Consider the following 18,390-nt stretch of genomic DNA (forward strand, 5'->3'; position numbering starts at 1 on the left):
CGGCTTCTTCACCTGCATTTTATCGATGGCAATAAATGTCGCAATGATCTGTGCACCATTCCTGGCAGCTGAAAATTTCCCAGTTCTTCCGTGGCCTGCATACTCAGCAGACGTCACCCATTGAGCATGTTTGGGATGCTCTGGATCGACATGTACGACAGCGTGTTCCAGTTCCCGCCAATATCCAGTAACTTCGCTCAGCCATTGAAGAGGAGTGGGACAACATTCCAAAGGCCACAATCAACAGCCTGATGAACTCTATGCGAAGGAGATGTGTTGCGCTGCATGAGGCAAATGGTGGTCACTCCAGATACTGACTGGTTTTCTGATCCATGCCCCTACCTTTTCTTTAAGGTATCTGTGATCAACAGATGCATATCTGTATTCCCACTCATGTGAAATCCATTGATTAGGGCCTACTGAATTGATTTCAACGGACTGATTTCCTTATATGAACTGTATCTCAGTAACATTTTTGAATGTTGTGTTTATATTTTGGTTCAGTGTAACTTGGGTGTCCTGGATTTTCTGTTACATTTAGTCTATGAGACCAGGCTGAAATATGTATCCATGTGTTGCAGCATGCTCTTTCATCTTTCCAAGCACAAGTACCCCTGTCCCAGATAGGCCAATCCAAAGTTCAGTGTATTACAATAGTTACTACACAAAATAACATATCTCCTCCACACAATTTTAAAGTATGTATGTGATCCATTTATTCAACCATGAAAATGAAGCCTACATTAATATAATTTACAGTTTGCTTTTTCAACTCCTATTCACACTATAAAAAATGTATGCTATTTATTCACGCTACAGGTGTTCCCCCCTCAATATGGGACCATCCTCATCTTTATAGCCCACATCCTCATTTTGGCATATATTTATTGTATCTGGTTCTGAGGGCAGCTTTGCCTCGAGGGCAGAAACAAATGTGTTTGGTTAAATGTAGGCAAGTAATCCCAATTGGTTAAGGTTAGGCAGGTTCAGGGGTTGGATTAAGTTTAGGGTTATGGTGTATGGCAACCTGTGTGTAACATTAGTTCTGCCCTCAAAACAAGATTGAATAAGTTTAACTCCACTAACAATTGCATTACAAATGTACATACCATAAATAATTTTACTCTCCAACAGGCTACCTTTAAGAAATTGAAAAATACAAAGTCAATGAGCTTCTTGCAACTCTGAATTAGACAATAATGTAACCCCGTATGGCTGAAGAGATCAACTATCATCCTAAAGCAGGGGAAGCCTTTACACAGCGAGCAGATGTATTGGAACATTAAAGTGATTTATTGAACTTCCCTGGGGAGGGCAATTTCCACAATATTTTGAAGCGGTCCTGAAACATTTAAATGCCCCAAATTGCAGGCCTGGCCCTCAAATTCATGGTAGGTGAAAAATTATAAAACAGTTCTCAGCCTTATGTTCAAGTGCTCTGTTGAAATTATTATTATTTCTAAACATCTAGAGACCTCACACACTGTCTACTGTGGTGTAGATGGTGGTTATTTTGGCAAGTGTTCAGAAAGAATGTGCTAATGCTACTAACAATCCAGTAACAATTCCAATTTCACAAATGCTATCTGGGATTTGTTCCCTCAATAATACAACTTACATACTAAAGTATAATCATTTGAATAAGATAAAGCAACAGGAAATTGAGAAAAGCAATGGTATGATTTGGATCAGAGAAGCAGAGAAAACGTCCAAACATTCTTCTCCAAGTAAGACATCGGCGCACTCTTGGTGCATCGTTGAAGCATCTTAATGTATATTTCCACAATGCTCCTCCTCCTCTTCATCGTACTCTATGGCTTTGGCCCAATCAAACACCAACCCCTTGCCCCTTCTTCGTGTTGACTCCTCCTCCAGGATCTGAAGGGATTGTTGAGGCATCAGCAGTAGAGTAAACGTTCCACCTAGCCTATAAGGTTAACTGGAGTTTCTGCCATATTGGTTAACACCTATCCAGTCATTCCAGACTTCTGAGGGAGTGTCAACGAAGAATTAGGAATAGAGGCAGAAGATCAGTTTTGAATTGCGGCCGTCTCCTCCTCCCCATCCTCAGCCCTCATCCTCCTCCTCTTCCTCGTGGGAGGAGAGTGACCTGAGGCCTGGGGGACGGTGGTCTAGCGTCTCCTGCTGGACGTGTTGAATAGCCACAATGCCGGTGAGGAGGGCGTAGCTCAACATGGCGCCCAGGGCCACCAGGACCGACAGCAGTTGCTTGCGCCTCTTACCAGGCTCGTTGTCAGCGTCACCCCCTTCAGGCTGGGAGGACACCTTACGACTGAAACCATCTACACAAAAGATAAACAAGAGAAAGTGTGAGACATGGAATTAAAAAGTTAACAACATTAGCAAGTTATTTAATAGATTTGAGATATTATCATACTGCATGTACAGTATGTTATGTGTTCCCACACCTCGTCCCTCGCTGGGGAAGTAGAGCCCCAGGATGTTGGAGCAGAAGTGGCTCAGGTTGTCCAGTGACTTGAGGTGCTGCTGGAGTCTTCCATTGGGCAGTTTCATCTTCAGGATGGGCACCAAGTAGCCAAAGACAAAGGCGTCCAGAGATGAAGGTCTGGAGGGAACAGCGTCATGTAGTTAGAGATACATATGGATGCCATGCAAGTGAATTAAGTTGAGGTGCTGAATTCCCAGTTGAATGTCTTGAGGTAGAACCTCTCTGTGTGGACTTACGAGTCTCCAAAGAAGAACTTGTTTGAGCCCAGCCTCTGAGAGAGAAGGTCCATACACTCCATAGCATCGCGGTACAGCTGGAGAGAGAAAGGTGTTGACAGACTGTAAACTGACCTCAGGCCAAATTCTCACATTTCCACCATTTCGAGTTATGATATATTCCTTAATGAATTTCTGCAAGAGGCTATTCCAAAACACTGGTCTAGAGTCAGCTTTCCCCATCCATATTCAGGTCTTTAACCATTACAGACTGAAGACTGAAAAAAGGTACCCTAGACCAGAGCCGTGGATTTAGATATGGCTCTGCCCTGGACCAACCTTTGGGAAACAAGTTGAGTTCCCATGGCAACCCTATAAACAATTACATCATCACAGGGAGCAACAATGACTGAAGCATGCGTCAGCTCAGCTATGGAGGCATGTCCAATGTTCACACCTCTCTCAACACATGGTTTCCTCACAGCGTAAAACCCCCAATGGCACTATTCACAATTTATTTTATATAACCTATCCCAATTCACACACCTGGAATTCTATGGCCATTTCTAGGTGTTTTTAATGAAAAGTAGTAGTCTAACTTGCTAACGGCGGTGGTATATTTAAATGCATGTTGTACAAGACCGAACTGGACAAGAACTCCAAACCAAAACATGCGGTTGGCACTCATTTAGAAAATGGTTTATTGGTTTTTACTGTGCACAGGTGTTTCAGCATGGATTCCTTCCTCAGTGCATGACTGCATGAGTGCCAACCACATATTTTGGTATTTTTGCAGAGTGATAAAAAAAACACACAAAAAAACAGTGGTCTCTGGTCCTCAGTCAACGTAAACAAAAATGCTTTCTCAACAATATATGTAGGCATTTCCAGTTAATTAAATCCAATTATAAGATTTTCCTTCATACCAATTTTTTTAAATCATCAAAGCGTTACGAAGTTTAGCTATAAACAATATAAATTATATGGTACCAATACAGTATCCCCTCCCCCACTAGACTGGTTGCAAAGGGCCCCATAATAAAATGTTATTTGGAAAGATTGGAAAGACTATTAAAACAATAGTTGCCTTTGGGTGTACCTACCCTACCTCCTCCTTCTCCCCCTCCACTCACCTCCTTCTCCACCTCCTCCCCTGCTGTCAACTCTTCGTCTCCCCTGACCAGCCTCAGCCTCCCCAGCTGCTGGCGCTGCATGCTGCCTGGCAGGAAGAAGTTCAGGGGGAATGGGGCATGCTCCGCGTGCCAGCGCCGAGTCACCTCCACATAGTTCTTAGGGTCAATCCACCGAGTATAGACCTAGACCAGAAAGAGAGAGAAGCACCAAAGTGTGAAAGAGATGCAAAAGGACTTCTACAAGCTGGAGGTAATGACATAGTATTTACTATGAATTAGAATCCTTAGGATGATTTCAAACAGACACAAAATACAGCAGTTGAGCAACACATTTTGGCATTGATGTACAATGCTTGAGAGCACAGTGGCTGTTTATCCCACTTCAAAGTGCTGCAGGAAGCCACATGTTGTTCCATGTTGACACTGTCCTGCTGGCACAGGAAACAATGTTTGAGGTATTTCTTTATAGGACACAATGGCACCAGGTATAATTAACTACAATCTTTCTAGTGAGACAGAGAGAAGCGAGATTAAGTAGGACAAAAACGCAGTAAGCGGTTATGTGACAAAATCAAATAAATTAAGCAAATTAGAATAACATTTTGCGATAATCAGAGTGATGTGGCACCACCCAGTCACTAGTGCACAACTAGTGACATCTTCCACGTCATCTCATTCTTGCAGAAATGTCTTCTACAACCTCCTCACTCATTCTCTCCACACACACACACTCTCTCTCTCCCTCCCTTCAGCCCCCTCCCTGTCTGTCTTGTTCTCTCTGAGTAATTGAGTGATCCTCACCAGAGCTGGCATCAGTTTTTCCTCCAGGAGTGAGATGAAGGCCAGAGTGTCTGCGCCCTCTTTGGCAGACAGGTCGAAGTCAGCATTGTATTTCTGAAAGATAGGATCATATCACAACACACTTCAGGCATTTCATCACCTTTCACGAACATCACCGACAGGATTCAAGGACCACAATATTTTAAACCAGTCTCGCTGTCGTTAGGTATTCTAAGTAGTTTTTAAAGCCCTTCTGGAACAATACCACGAGCAGCCTTGGCCCGATTACACCATTAGCACTTTCCATGTTCTCCAGAAACCCATTCAAAAAACGGAAAAGCTACCTCTAAGTGGAGGCCTTTATGGGACTCCTGGCAGTCTAGGTGTTCTGGGTCAAGTGCTTGCCATCTAACCTCATGACCGCAGGGCAGTCAGTCTGAAATGGTGCATGCTAGGGTCAAGAAGAACTCAACATGACTGGAAATCTAAGAGAGGTTCTCTCTCCCTCTCTCCCTCCCTCCGGAGAGTAAAATAAGCAGTTTTGGACTGACTTTGGGAGGGTTGTCTGGAAACCCCACCATCCTTACCCCTTTACTGTCTAGTCCTTTGGGATGATCTCACCAGGCTTTCCCCCCTGGTCGCTCACATTGCCACCACCACAGCACTTATCAATCTGCTTTGCATTGTGGTTTCTAACATCCCTACTGCAGTAGCTCACAACCCACCTACCACAGTCAGGGGGCAGTTAGTATCTTGGCTAATGGGTTCCATCTGGGCATAAGCTGAAGTGTGCATTTAATTGAGCTTGGGGGATGGGAGGAAATATCATAGGAAACATTGCTTTTCTCAATGGGAAATTGGGTCATAGAAACTGTTGTGACAAGAGAATCCACCAGTAGTTGAGTTCAGGGGCCATAATTCACTTTAAGCAAGTGTGGAACAGAGCATGGAGCAGCTCTTTCAGACAAAGCAAAGGACTGTGCTGTACATGAGCAGGCGGTCTCTCTGTCACCTGTTTCCTGAGGTGGATGATGATGTCACTGGGCCGAGAGAGGTTCCCATTCTCGCTGGTCTTCAGGGCAGGCAGGGAGCCTAGCAAAGGGAAAACGAATCATAAAGACAGGCATCTCACAACACCACTCATTAACAGCCACTGTTAATTTGACCATTACAGACCGATGGAGAGAGAACAGGAGAGTGGGATAGAGAGAGAAGACAGAGGTGAGAGCCATTGGTGAAGAGAAGGAAGACATTAAGTCTGGAAAGTAAGAATCAAGAAAAGCATACTATATAGATGGAGAAATAATATAGTAAAAGAGAGGAATAAAAACAAGAACAAAGTGAAAAGAAAGGGATGTTATATAACTACAGCTATTTTCTGCCCATTTTATAGAGAGCACATTTTCCTTCCAATCCATGTCTCCCTGTGTTCCCTTTGATTATAGGAGAATATGCCTAGTTCTGAAGTAAATGAATGCAGCCATGTTTCTCAAGTTGAGACAAAAAAATACAAAAGGACCTAAAAAGGAAAGACAAGACATCTTACCAGTGGGACTTCTCCAGGGGTTGCCGATCTTGTGAAGTTTGAGGGGTGCGCCTGCAAACTTAGCATAAGCCTGAAGTAAACAGAGATAATTAACAGGTTAACGCTGAGGACATTTTTTTTGAGCCAGACATTTTTTTGAGCCTTAGTTTCCACAGCCTTCGATAAGAAACAGGCCAAATCCCCCAGGAAGCATCTGAGCTGGGCCCAAAATAACTCCACTGACATAAAGGGAGCGGGAGGGAGGCATGAACACCTCAATTAAGGCAGACTCTAAGGACCTAATACACAGGGTGTAAAAACAAACAGCAAGCATATAAACAACATGACTGTGGGATAGGCTGCCTAACTCTAGACACTGCAGACACCAGGCTATACTCCATAACCTTTAGCACCACAGCAATGTCTGCACCTGTTTTTTCCCTGAGGGGATAAAACACCCGGAACAACAAAAAGGATGAAATTAAAGGTTGACACTACGAATGAGACATTGAGCCTTCTGAAAAGGATGGGGGGAAAAAACTTTGCGCAGGTGCAAAATAGCAAATTAATTATTTGTAAAAACCTGGCCCTAATCAATGTGGATGGACATAAATACCTGTAGATGTAACCATGTAGACTACACAATATTTATTTTTATCAATGGGAGAGGGGCATTTCTTGCGTCAGACTGTTCGGATGGAGGTTATGGAAGAAAGGATGTGGAGCCTGCCCTGTCAGCTGGCAGGCAGAGAAAGAATCATGGAGCATGCAGTGTGAGTACCATGAGGGCAAGGGAAGGGGAGTCATGGGTAGCAGTGCCAGTTGTGATGGAACAAACTGTTCCTGAAGAGATAAGTAGCCTATAAGGGGAGGGGCAAAGTAGAAGGAAAGCAGTAAAAGACCAGAGTAAAAAGGCTTGCGAAGGAGAAACTTCAATAGGCCTAATAGAAACGGAATAGCTGTCTAAACTAGCCTACATTTGCAAACTAAGACCAGGGCCCAGATTCACAAAACACTTCTTATACAAAAACGTAAGAAAATTTGTAAGAAAATAAATAAGTTCATAAGATAGTTCATAAGAGCAATTCCTCAACAATATCTTAAGATTTAATGATTTTTTTTACAAACTTCTCAAATATCTTATGAATCTTCTTAAGATGTGTGTTGCTAGGCAACCAATTTAGCTAGCTATCTAGCTAGCAATGGCAATCATGTTAGCATACTTCATACTGGAATTACTGTTCTAAAACATGTTCTTGGGTTTAAAATAATAAATACTGAAACTTTCAGATGAAGTTTGTGAGTGAATTAAACATGTTCAATTGCTTTCATGAGCTTATTCTCGCACTGCCCAGAGTTTAGGACAAGGGTTTAGCTATCTTGGAATTAAGAACAAATCCAATAACTTTATTTTCAAGAATCAAATTTCTTCTGAACTTTTTGCTTAAGGAGAAACAAAAGAAATAGCGCAATAACATTTCCAATAACCTTTGAGGAATAGCAACTTTGCTTAACCTTCTTCATAAGTCTATAGTTAAGGAAGAAAAATGGCAGTTAAGAAGAAATGTCTTCTTAAGAAGGTTTTGTGAATCTAGGCCCTGGTCACTATTCATGGAACGTATGGTCCTGCATTTCCGCTTACTGTGTCCTGCACTCACAAGGGAAATCATATCGCTTAATGAAATAAGCAAACAGTAATCGACTGCATTAATATGCCTTTCACTGGATCTCAAAGCAATTGTAGTATTGCAGCAGACTTGATACAAAGTAGCCTAAAGACACATTGCACTGTAGATTGACTAGGCAAATGTGGACAGCAGCATTTATGATTGTGTCTGGCTGATTGATAGACATACATAAAATGACATTCCAATAAATGTGGTTTGGCAAAGTTGAACAGATCAACCTGACTGTGCTTGCAGACAGGCGTAACGGGATGTTATGTCATGGAAAAGAAGAGGAAATTCCTTCCACATTGTCCGCAAGTACTCACAAACCCCACTTTCAGCTGGCCCCAGGACATTAAGAATGGCCTTATTGCTTTAACGTATCCTACAATCATCAAAACCGATAACACAAGAATTTAGATAGTCATTCAATACCTTTTACCTCAGAGAATAATAATAAAATAATAATAATATGCCATTTAGCAGACGCTTTTATCCAAAGCGACTTACAGTCATGCGTGCATACATTTTTTTTGTGTATGGGTGGTCCCGGGGATCGAACCCACTACCTTGGCGTTACAAGCGCCGTGCTCTACCAGCTGAGCTACAGAGGCCCACCCAAGAAAGATAATCATGTAATTTAGGGTCTGCCCACAACAATGACAAACTGATCATATCACAATCACAAGCAGACATTTGTATTAAGTCAAGTACAGTACACAACCGTAGCTTATTTAGGGTGTACAATGTACAGCAATAGTATCAACATTGGGCATGGTGCTCCACTGTGAATGACAAATCTCACTTCAGATTGAAAGAAAAACTCATTCAAGAAGGCAGAACTAGATCTTCAATAATGGAATAGCCAGTGAAAGTTAGGAGGGAGGAATGGAGAAAAGCTGAGGTTTTCTTCACTGTTAGCCAAAGTCAACCAACCAGTTGGAGAAAATGTCATTAAACAAATCAAAGGCTGACATCATGGCTTTATTAGGAATTTCCTCCTCAATTTTGTATCTTTGGTTGTAAACCGAAGACTAGCTAGACTGAAAATAAATCATTCATATATTCATACCTACCCTACAGGTCTAAAAAGACACATACTTAATATAACAGTAGGCCTATACAGATACGTAGCATTGGTGTAGGCCTAGCTAGAATGAATTACTGTGCATCCTGCATAACATAACACACACACAGAACACCTGCTCTTTCCATAACAGACTGACCAGGTGAAAGCTATAATCCGTTATTGATGTCAACTGTTAAATCCAATTCAATCAGTGTAGATGAGTTAAAGAACGATTTTAAGCCTTGAGACATGGATTGTGTATGTGTGCCATTCAGGGGGAGAATGGGCAAGACAAAATATTTAAGTGCCTTTGAACAGGGTATGGTAGTAGGTGCAGTTTGAATGTGTCAAGAACTGCAACGCTGATGGGTTTTCACGCTCAACAGTTTCCAATGTGTATCAAGAATGGTCCACAACCCAAAGGACATCCAGCCAACTTGACACAACTGTGGGAAGCACAGAGAGGGGCACATGACTTTGGATATGTGAGTACAGAATCACACACATACAGTACCAGTCAAAAGTTTGGACACACCTACTCATTCAAGGGTTTTTCTTTATTTTTACTATTTTCTACATTGTAGAATAATAGTGAAGTCATCAAAACTATGAAATAACACATATGGAATCATGTAGTAACCCCAAAAGTGTTAAACAAATCAAAATATATTTTAGATTCTTCAAAGTAGCCACCCTTTGCCTTGATGACAGCTTTGCACACTCTTGGCATTCTCTCAACCAGCTTCACCTGGAATGCTTTTCCAACAGTCTTGAAATAGTTCCCATATATGCTGAGCACTTGTTGGCTGCTTTTCCTTCACTCTGCGGTCCAACTCATCCCAAACCATCTCAATTGGGTTGAGGTCAGGTGATTGTGGAGGCCAGGTCATCTGATGCAGCACTCCATCACTCTCTTTATTGGTCAAATAGCCCTTACACAGCCTGGAAGTGTGTGGGGTCATTGTCCTGTTGAAAAACAAATGATAGTCCCACTAAGCCCAAACCAGATGGGATGGCGTATCACTACAGAATGCTGTGGTAGCCATGCTGGTTAAGTGTGCCTTGAATTCTAAATAAAATCACAGACAGTGTCACCAGCAAAGCACCCCCACACCATCGCATCTCCTCCTTCATGCTTCACAGTGGGAACCACACATGCGGAGATCATCCGTTCACCTACTCTGCGTCTCACAAAGACACGGCGGTTGGAACCAAAAATCTCAAATTTGGACTCATCAGACCAAAGGACAGATTTCCACCAGTCTAATGTCCATTGCTTGTGTTTCTTGGTAGTTGTTTCTTTGCAGAAATTCGACCATGAAGGCCTGATTCACACATTCTCCTCTGAACGGTTGATGTTGAGATGTGTCTGTTACTTGAACTCTGTGAAACATTTATTTGGGCTGCAATTTCTGAGGCTGGTAACTAATGAACTTATCCTCTGCAGCAGAGGTAACTCTGGGTCTTCCTTTCCTGTGGCGGTCCTCATGAGAGCCAGTTTCATTATAGCGTTTGATGTTTTTTGCGACTGCACATGAAGAAACTTTCAAAGTTCTTGACATTTTCCGTATTGACTGACCTTCATGTCTTAAAGTAATGATGGACTGTCGTTTCTCTTTGCTTATTTGAGCTGTTCTTTCCATAATATGCACATGGTCTTTTACCAAATAGGGCTATCTTCTGTATACCAACCCTACCTTCTCACAACACAACTGATTGGCTCAAACGCATTAAGAAGGAAAGAAATTCCACAAATTAACTTTTAAAAAGGCACACCTGTTAATTGAAATGCATTCAAGGTGACTACCTCATGAAGCTGGTTGAGAGAATGCCAAGAGTGTGCAAAGCTGTCAAAGGCAAAAAGGGTGGCTACTTTGAAGAATCTCAAATATAAAATATATTTGGATTTTTTAACACTTTTTTGGTTACTACATGATTCCATGTGTTATTTCATAGTTTTGATATCTTCACTATTATTCTACAATGTAGAAATAGTAAAAATAAAGAAAGACCCTGGAATGAGTAGGTGTCCAAACTTTTGACAGGTACTGTATATACACTATACTTTAGGCCTAGGTAAAATGGCTATATGAAAAACACCAAATTAAACTATAAACCAGGCTTCAAAATTCACACCGTCCTCTCTTCTGCATGAGAGACTACAAACAGGTGCTCGTATTTGAGTGCTAGCCTATATTGCACTGCCAAGATAATTTTTTCCAGCATTGCTTAATAAAACAGGGCAACACACTTCTCATCTGAGGAATGTAAAGACAGACACTCCTCTTCTGGATATGTATGAATGCCACTTGCCTGTAGTAGAAAGACAAATGGTAGGCTACTAGTGATTTCTTAAAATAAATAACAGACTACCAGTGGAAGGGTATCTTAGCATCACTAGGGTATCACTAGACTAGACTAGGGTTAGGCTATGGGCAATTCCACAGTAAAAGATTGATGCTGATTATTCACTTTAAAATGTATACCAAACTTTGCATCGGCACTGTTCTTCAAGTAAATGTGTTTTTGTAAAATTGTCTATGTAAATTGTTAAAAGTAGTCCTTGTGCATAGAGTTGTATGGTTTGTTTAACTTTGAAATCATTGGTTTTTGTTTGACATTCATTTTAAAGTGAAAAGTCTGAGTCTCAGCTTCAGTCTGTTACTGACTAAACATCAATCTCTTACATGATGTTCTAATTAACTAGGCTTACTATGATAATTAGACTAGACATTGGCAATAACGTATGCTTTAAACATAGGCTAATCCAGCAGTAACCATTAAGTAGATATGCTAATGCTTATATTTTTTAATAAATCAAATATATATATTTTTTAAGAAAATTCTGGAGGGTTCTCTAATTCACTTTTGCAATGACCTAATAGGTGGAATGTACAGACGTCTAGCCTAAATGCAGTGACATGGTGCCAGTTCACTGAATGGAAAGAATGAGGTCTGTGAATGTGACATCATCACACACATAAATCTACCCGATTGCAGTGAAAACCCAGGGGGGCATCCTGGAAAACTCTGAATGAAATTGCTCATTTCCAGACAAGATTTTGTCCAAGAGTATGATGTGTCAGTAACATGCCTCCAGTTCAGTAGTCAATTTGTGGTTTTAGAGACCACACTGAGACACAAATTAAAAGCAAGCAAGATGTGCATTTTCCAACCACCAAAAAAGTAGCAGGGGAGGAAAGTCACTTTCCAGACCCACATTTTACATCTTGTTCCCTCCAGTAAGGTGTGGGTCCAAGATATACATGATTAAAAATGGTTTCATGTCTGAAATTTTTCCAGGGAGGAAAAGGTAGCTTATGATACTCAAGTCTGGATTACTCAAGGCTGCAAGGTAATATAAGCTGTCATATGTGGCTTGTGAACAAATCAGTCATTTAACTGAACATGCACAATGGAAATATTGTGGTTTACAGTAATACATTAGACGTTTTGGGTGGCCATGTATTCAGAGACAACCAAATGGAACATTAGAGGTATGCTAAATCAAAAACACTGCTTCCAGTCAGATACGTACAACACAATCTTTGGGGTATGTATACATGGGTACCATGAGAACTGTACCATGATGGACATACCAGGAATTTCCTGAAAGAAACTGAGGGGGGAGCTAAAGCCATTTACAGTTGCCTCTGAAGCAGTGCAGCGATTGACAGGTAAACATACGTTCAAACATTTGGCACCAGTAGTTAGGGATAGCCTACAAGATGACAGGTCATAAACTCTCCAGTCCAGATGCTAATAATTATTAGGATTCTTTGGGTGTCACAACATGCAGCTAGCTGCTTTAATGCCATTGTTTCTGAATCTAGGCCTATTATAGCTGTGTTGCAGAATATTGTATGGCAACACACACACACACATTTGTTCTACTATCCTTGTGGGGACCAAACAATTGATTCCCATTCAAAATCCTATTTTCCCTAACCCTTAACCTAATCCTAACCCCAAACCCTAATTGTAACACTAACCCTAAACCTAGCCCCTAAGACTAAAATAGCCTTTTTCCTTGTGGTGACCGGCGAAATGTCCCCACTTGTCCGAATTTTCCTTGTTTTACTATCCTTGTGAGGACTTCTGGTCCCCACAAGGATAGTAAAACCAAAAACACACACACTCACACCAGTGGTGGTCGGTGCAGTTTAGGATTAGGGAGGACTTTTTGTATTTTTATGAGCATGGACATTTCTATTACAGTGTATTGGATGTCTCATTCCTACTCCATTCACCCAGCTCAATGTAACATTGATAGGTTTAGGCTACTACATGATACAAAAATGTGCCCTATACCCATCGTTGCTACATTTTACATTTTAGTCATTTAGCAGACGCTCTTATCCAGAGCGACTCACAGGCGCAATTAGGGTTAAGTGCCTTGCTCAAGGGCACCGACAGATTTTTTCACCTAGTCGGCTCGGGGATTAGAACCAGCGACCTTTCGGTTACTGGCACAACGCTCTTAACCACTAAGCTACCTGCCGCCGCTACAACCTAGACTACAAATTAGAGTTTATAACGTAGGTGCACAGGCCGAGAGACAAATTGGAGTACTCAAGGTGAGAGACAGTGACACATTCAATACTGTCTGGCACACTCTTGCCTGTATCTAGCTGATCTGGGGTGTAATCATTAGTCCAAACAGTTTCTATTGGATAAATTCAGGTAGGTCCATCCCCGTTTCGTTCTGTTTGCTTCCGTTTAAGAAACATTTTGCAACAGAAATCGGCAGAATGAATACACCCCTGATCACCCGCAAACACAGTTCACTTTCATAGCAGCCCCATACAGCATCATCACTTTGCTCGTTGAATAATTCCTTCTCGCATCTACGTGGTCTCCTCCGCTGTCCTTTTCCCTTCACTTGTGGACTCAAGTGCACAACACCATAGCTGTCTGTGACCAGGCAAAAAAAAACTCTCCAAGCCAAACCGTAATCGCTAACCCCTACACAGCCTACATCGTTGTCAACATTAGTTAACGTCATAGTCAACATTGCTACTAGAACTAATGTGTTAGTAAACCCACAATCCAATCCATGTGTACAATCACACAGTACAGTGAACAGCAAGCAGTTTAGCAGTTACACCGGCGGGCCCCGGTGGCACTAAATTAATAAAACCGAAAGCTTACCTTGACTTGGAAGAGTTGGAGTGTTGGATAGCCTTAGCTAGCTAGCTAACATAAAAATAGCATTCCTCTCTGTTTGAGTCAGGTTGTTGAGTAGGCTAAATTAGCTGCATTAGCTAGCTAGCTAAGTAAGTGAAAGGTAAACTAACTAAAACGAAATATAGCTAGCTCCCTCTTTCTCGCTAACTCTGCTGCTTCTCCTTCATTTTTGAAGAAATTAATTTGTTCAAAACGGTTCAACTATTGTCTTTCTCTCTGAGTCAACAACTCACCAAACTTTATACACTGCAGTGCTAGCTAGCTGTAGCTCATGCTTTCAGTACTAGATGAATTCTCTGATCCTTTGATTGGATGGACAACATGTCAGTTCATGCTGCAAGAGGTCTGATAGGTTGGAGAACGTCCTCCGGAAGTCATCATAATTACTGTGTAAGTCTATGAAAGGGGGTGAGAACCATGAGCCTCCTAGGTTTTGTATTGAAGTCAATGTACCCAGAGGAGGATGGAAAATAGCTGTCCTCCTGATACACCATGGTGCTATCCTAGAGTGTGCTGTTAAAGCTACTGTAGAACTTCATTGCAAAACACTGTTTTAATCAGTTATTTGGTGACATATGAATATATTTAGTATAGTTTTATATAAAAAATTTAACTTTAATGTTTCACTATTTGTATTTTTTTTAAATTCACTGAGTAGGATGGTCTTCCTCTTCCTCCTCTGAGGAGCCTTCACTGAGACGCACACAGGCAGGTAGAGTGAAAGTTTACTGTAGTTACAGCTGTTAACCTAGACCTGCTTGTTTGCAGTGTGCATTGATTTAGCTAGCTAGGTACATTAAATTATCTACATTCTTGTGAGATTTATTTGCAAATTGCCAGTGCATGCTGCTGTTGTTGCTAGTTAGCTTCCGTTAGCTAGCTAAGTTAGCTAATGCCATTTTCTTACATAGGACGCCACTACAGTTACGGGTCGATAGAGACAATTGATAACCTTTCAAAAAGTGTCTGAAAGGGGTATAAGTTAGCCAGCTAGCTAGCTGTAGATACTAATGTAACAATGTTCACCTTGCACTGTAATTACATGGTACCAGCCCATGTAACGTTAACTATCATGTAAATACACTACCGGTAGTTACGGTGAAATGTTCATTGCAAATAGCTAACGTTAGACAACTAATAGATAGCCATGTCAGTGAGGGATGTGATGTCCAAGCCAACGCCATCAGCATTGACATTAGCTTGCAACTGAATATGAAGGCAGCCAAGCTGTGCTATCTTGAAATGTTGTTATTGCTGGAATTAAATCATAATTGATATCTTACCAATACAATTAAACACTCTGTGTCGACAGAAGGTAAACCCCAATCGCCTTCCCAGCAGTACAGCTCAGAGGTAGCCATCTGCGTGGAGGCAGCCATCTTTAATGAATTGAACGACCTTTTCACTCGGAAGTGATACCTCTCGTTGCCACTGACAACGTCTACGTTTCTTGTTCAGACTTCAAGATCGTTCTGTCTATAGGTTTTTGAAGCTAGCCACCTCGGTCCATTGATAGAGTCCTTTGATATCTAAATAATGTATGATTAACAACATTCGGTCTATTACAATGGAACTTTGAACAACATTTGCCATTAGAAATAGAATTAAATGTATGTGCTTCCCCTATGTTTTTGTGGTGCAATATTTATCAGAATGTTGTAAAAATTCTAAAAACAGTGGTCAAATTGGTCCAACAAACTGTGGTCAACTCACCAAACTGTATTTTCCAAACATTTGGAGCAGGACATTGACCTGGAAAATGTTTCCAGTGTCTTTGTCAGAATAGATTTAGCAGATGTTCTGAATAAGGATAGTGTACTTTTTCTTCTAAACCAATACATGGCTTTTTAATGTGTTTGATGAAGATTAATGCTGGTATATTTCACTTTCACAGTTAAAGAGGCTTTTGTACTTTTCACATCTGTGGAAAATGACAGAAAAAAAAGGTGCTCACACAAGGGATAATTCATACCTCTATTTGCTCTTAAGAATGGTACTGTAACAATAACTTTTAACTCAACCTGTCCATCCATAGGCAGAATATAAAATATGAATGAAACTACTGTATAATCTATATCAAATGCTTCTGTTTTACTTTCTTTCACTCACTAAAGATTAACGACAACAGGTCTACCTGCAATGTAAGCATTGATAGAAGGAGAAGATAGGGTAGAATGATCCACCTAAAGGCAATGTTTTAACCCACCCGACGGAGCTCTTAAACATGGAAATAATGCTGTGTCTGTTTTGCAACAAACTCAGCTCAGCAGCTGGCAGAGCCCGTGCCAGACAGACATGCACAAGCCATGACATCATCAAGCCAAGCAGGAGAAAAGGAGTTCACTCATTCCTTTCTGGACAGGGGGACAGGAGCCAAAACACCACCACTCCTTCCTTCCTTCCTTACAATGGTTCCACATCTAGTCCCTGCACACATTGAGAAATGTCAACCCCCCTCCACATTTCCCCAAAATGTTCCTCCCATGATCCTATACACTGATTATCAAACAGTCTCATTATATGCTCAGTGTCAACACTTTTTTTGTAGACAGCACAACTGCATACCCCTCAATCTGACATGATTTACTTTAAGAAAGTCTAAAGTGAAAGCAGCTGGTTGACCTTTTGAAGAGAAAAGGGGGACTTAGATAAAGTATTTTAGAGCAGGCTATATAACAGTCAGTTTCTAAAACTCTAAAACTCCACTGTTTTACAATGGTAATCAATATCTCCAGGTGTCTGGTTTATGGGCTGCTAGGGCACCTGGAGGGTTGAATGGCCTCTGCTTACTCAGGGAAAATTTAAACAGAAACTAAGTTACACCTCTTTACTACCCTCTTGTGGACAGTGACTGCAACATGATGAAGTGTCAAGTGAAGGAAACTGGCACAGCCTACAATACAATTATTGATTTACATCCAGTGTGAATGGGAACCATAAACTAATAATACAGAATATAAATACGGTATAGGTAATACATAAATAATTTCCACTTTCAAATACCTTAAGGTCAAACACCATCTGTGTTTGGATATGAGCATCTGCTAAAATGATGTAAATATGTGGGTTTGAGTTGCAACATCACAGAGATGAAAGATGCTTAATCATTTAAGTTATAGAACGCACCTAACTTGTGAGACATTTTGAAATACTAGGAGGCAGAGCATTTGGACAAAAATGCTTACCATCAAATGGACCTGTGCTGTTCTACGTGCTGAGCATTATGTGAAACAAACAGGATGTACTATTTATGCTGAAGACAAAACAGATTCCATCTGTGACTCATTTTTATAGCTGACTATTATCACAAAAATCTCATCAGCATACAACCAGAGAAACTCGTTTACTCCATAAATGAAACTTGTATTTATCTTTAATGTAATTTACATTTGGCTATTATTTCAACAAGATTGAATTGTTTTTTAATCACAAAGCTTGTAAAATGACTACACAATCTGACAACATAAGTTCCTTATTCTAAAAGCAAAAATCCTTAAATCATTGACTCAAATAAGTAGGTCAGAAAACATAAGCAAGCAAGCACAGAAGCATTTTGACAAACCGATGACCCTGAATGAATAAGCACTTCTTTTATGGTTTTGTAGAAAAGTGAATTCACATGTAAGGTGTTACAAGGGCAGCTTTAGCCTACTTATATTGTCTGTTTTTAGCTGTGGCTCTAGGTAAGGGTCTCCCACGACCAGCTCCAAACTTCAAACTGGCATACTGCACCTCAGTCAGACCCTGAATGACAAGAAAACACCATCATCATCATTATTACAAATAGTAATAGTAGAAAACGTAGTAATAGTATAATCACACAAAAATAATACTTATAATAGTATAATACACAAACATTTATCAAAAGTTATTTTACCTGTGCACCATCCTGGTTGTGCTCACAGGTTTGAAATATTTTCTTTCCTTTGGAAATATTATGATACAATATGTTAAAGATACTATTGATAGCCTATATAATATACTGCTGCTATAGATGCAGTAAAGTTATCAATCATGAATAACTAATCAAATACAAACAGTACTTACGAGGGTTGTGTCTCAGTCTGCAGACATACAAGGTGATGATAATCACCACAATAGAAAGAAGGATACACATGCCGCCCAAAGAGATGGCCAGAAACATTCCCTGTCTGGACCTCTCCATTCCTAAGAAGACACAATTTGTTTTGGCACATAAGAGTTTTACATTGTTCTAAACTTGTGCAGACAGACCTTCTAAACAAATGTAACCCAGAGCCCTGGGGTGATCTCTCTTACCCATCCTGCTGACTGTCTTGTTCATCTTCACCCCACTGGTGCTCTCCATAACACAGGTGATCTCTT

The 18,390-nt window shown here is 40.7% G+C and overlaps 1 protein-coding gene across 1 annotated transcript in view; it reads right to left on the reverse strand.

Moving 5' to 3' along the window:
• The window catches only part of LOC311139955 (thrombospondin-3a-like), a gene marked incomplete at its 3' end in the record, with an annotated part of 37,008 nt that extends 21,577 nt beyond the window's left edge, over positions 1–15,431 (reverse strand). The window contains exons 1-8 of the mRNA XM_084174950.1: positions 15,330–15,431; positions 6,145–6,214; positions 5,611–5,690; positions 4,620–4,712; positions 3,819–4,001; positions 2,707–2,783; positions 2,430–2,587; positions 2,073–2,303 (exon numbers count right to left, since the gene is read on the reverse strand). Of these exons, the coding sequence (XP_084031076.1) occupies positions 2,073–2,303; positions 2,430–2,587; positions 2,707–2,783; positions 3,819–4,001; positions 4,620–4,712; positions 5,611–5,690; positions 6,145–6,214; positions 15,330–15,425 (988 nt within the window). The 5' untranslated portion in view covers positions 15,426–15,431. The remainder of the gene's footprint in view (positions 1–2,072; positions 2,304–2,429; positions 2,588–2,706; positions 2,784–3,818; positions 4,002–4,619; positions 4,713–5,610; positions 5,691–6,144; positions 6,215–15,329) is intronic.
• Between the last annotated feature and the right edge of the window lie 2,959 nt (positions 15,432–18,390).

Source organism: Coregonus lavaretus (genome assembly GCF_964263955.1).
Source record: "Coregonus lavaretus genome assembly, chromosome: 13".
NCBI classification, from domain to species: Eukaryota; Metazoa; Chordata; class Actinopteri; order Salmoniformes; family Salmonidae; genus Coregonus; species Coregonus lavaretus.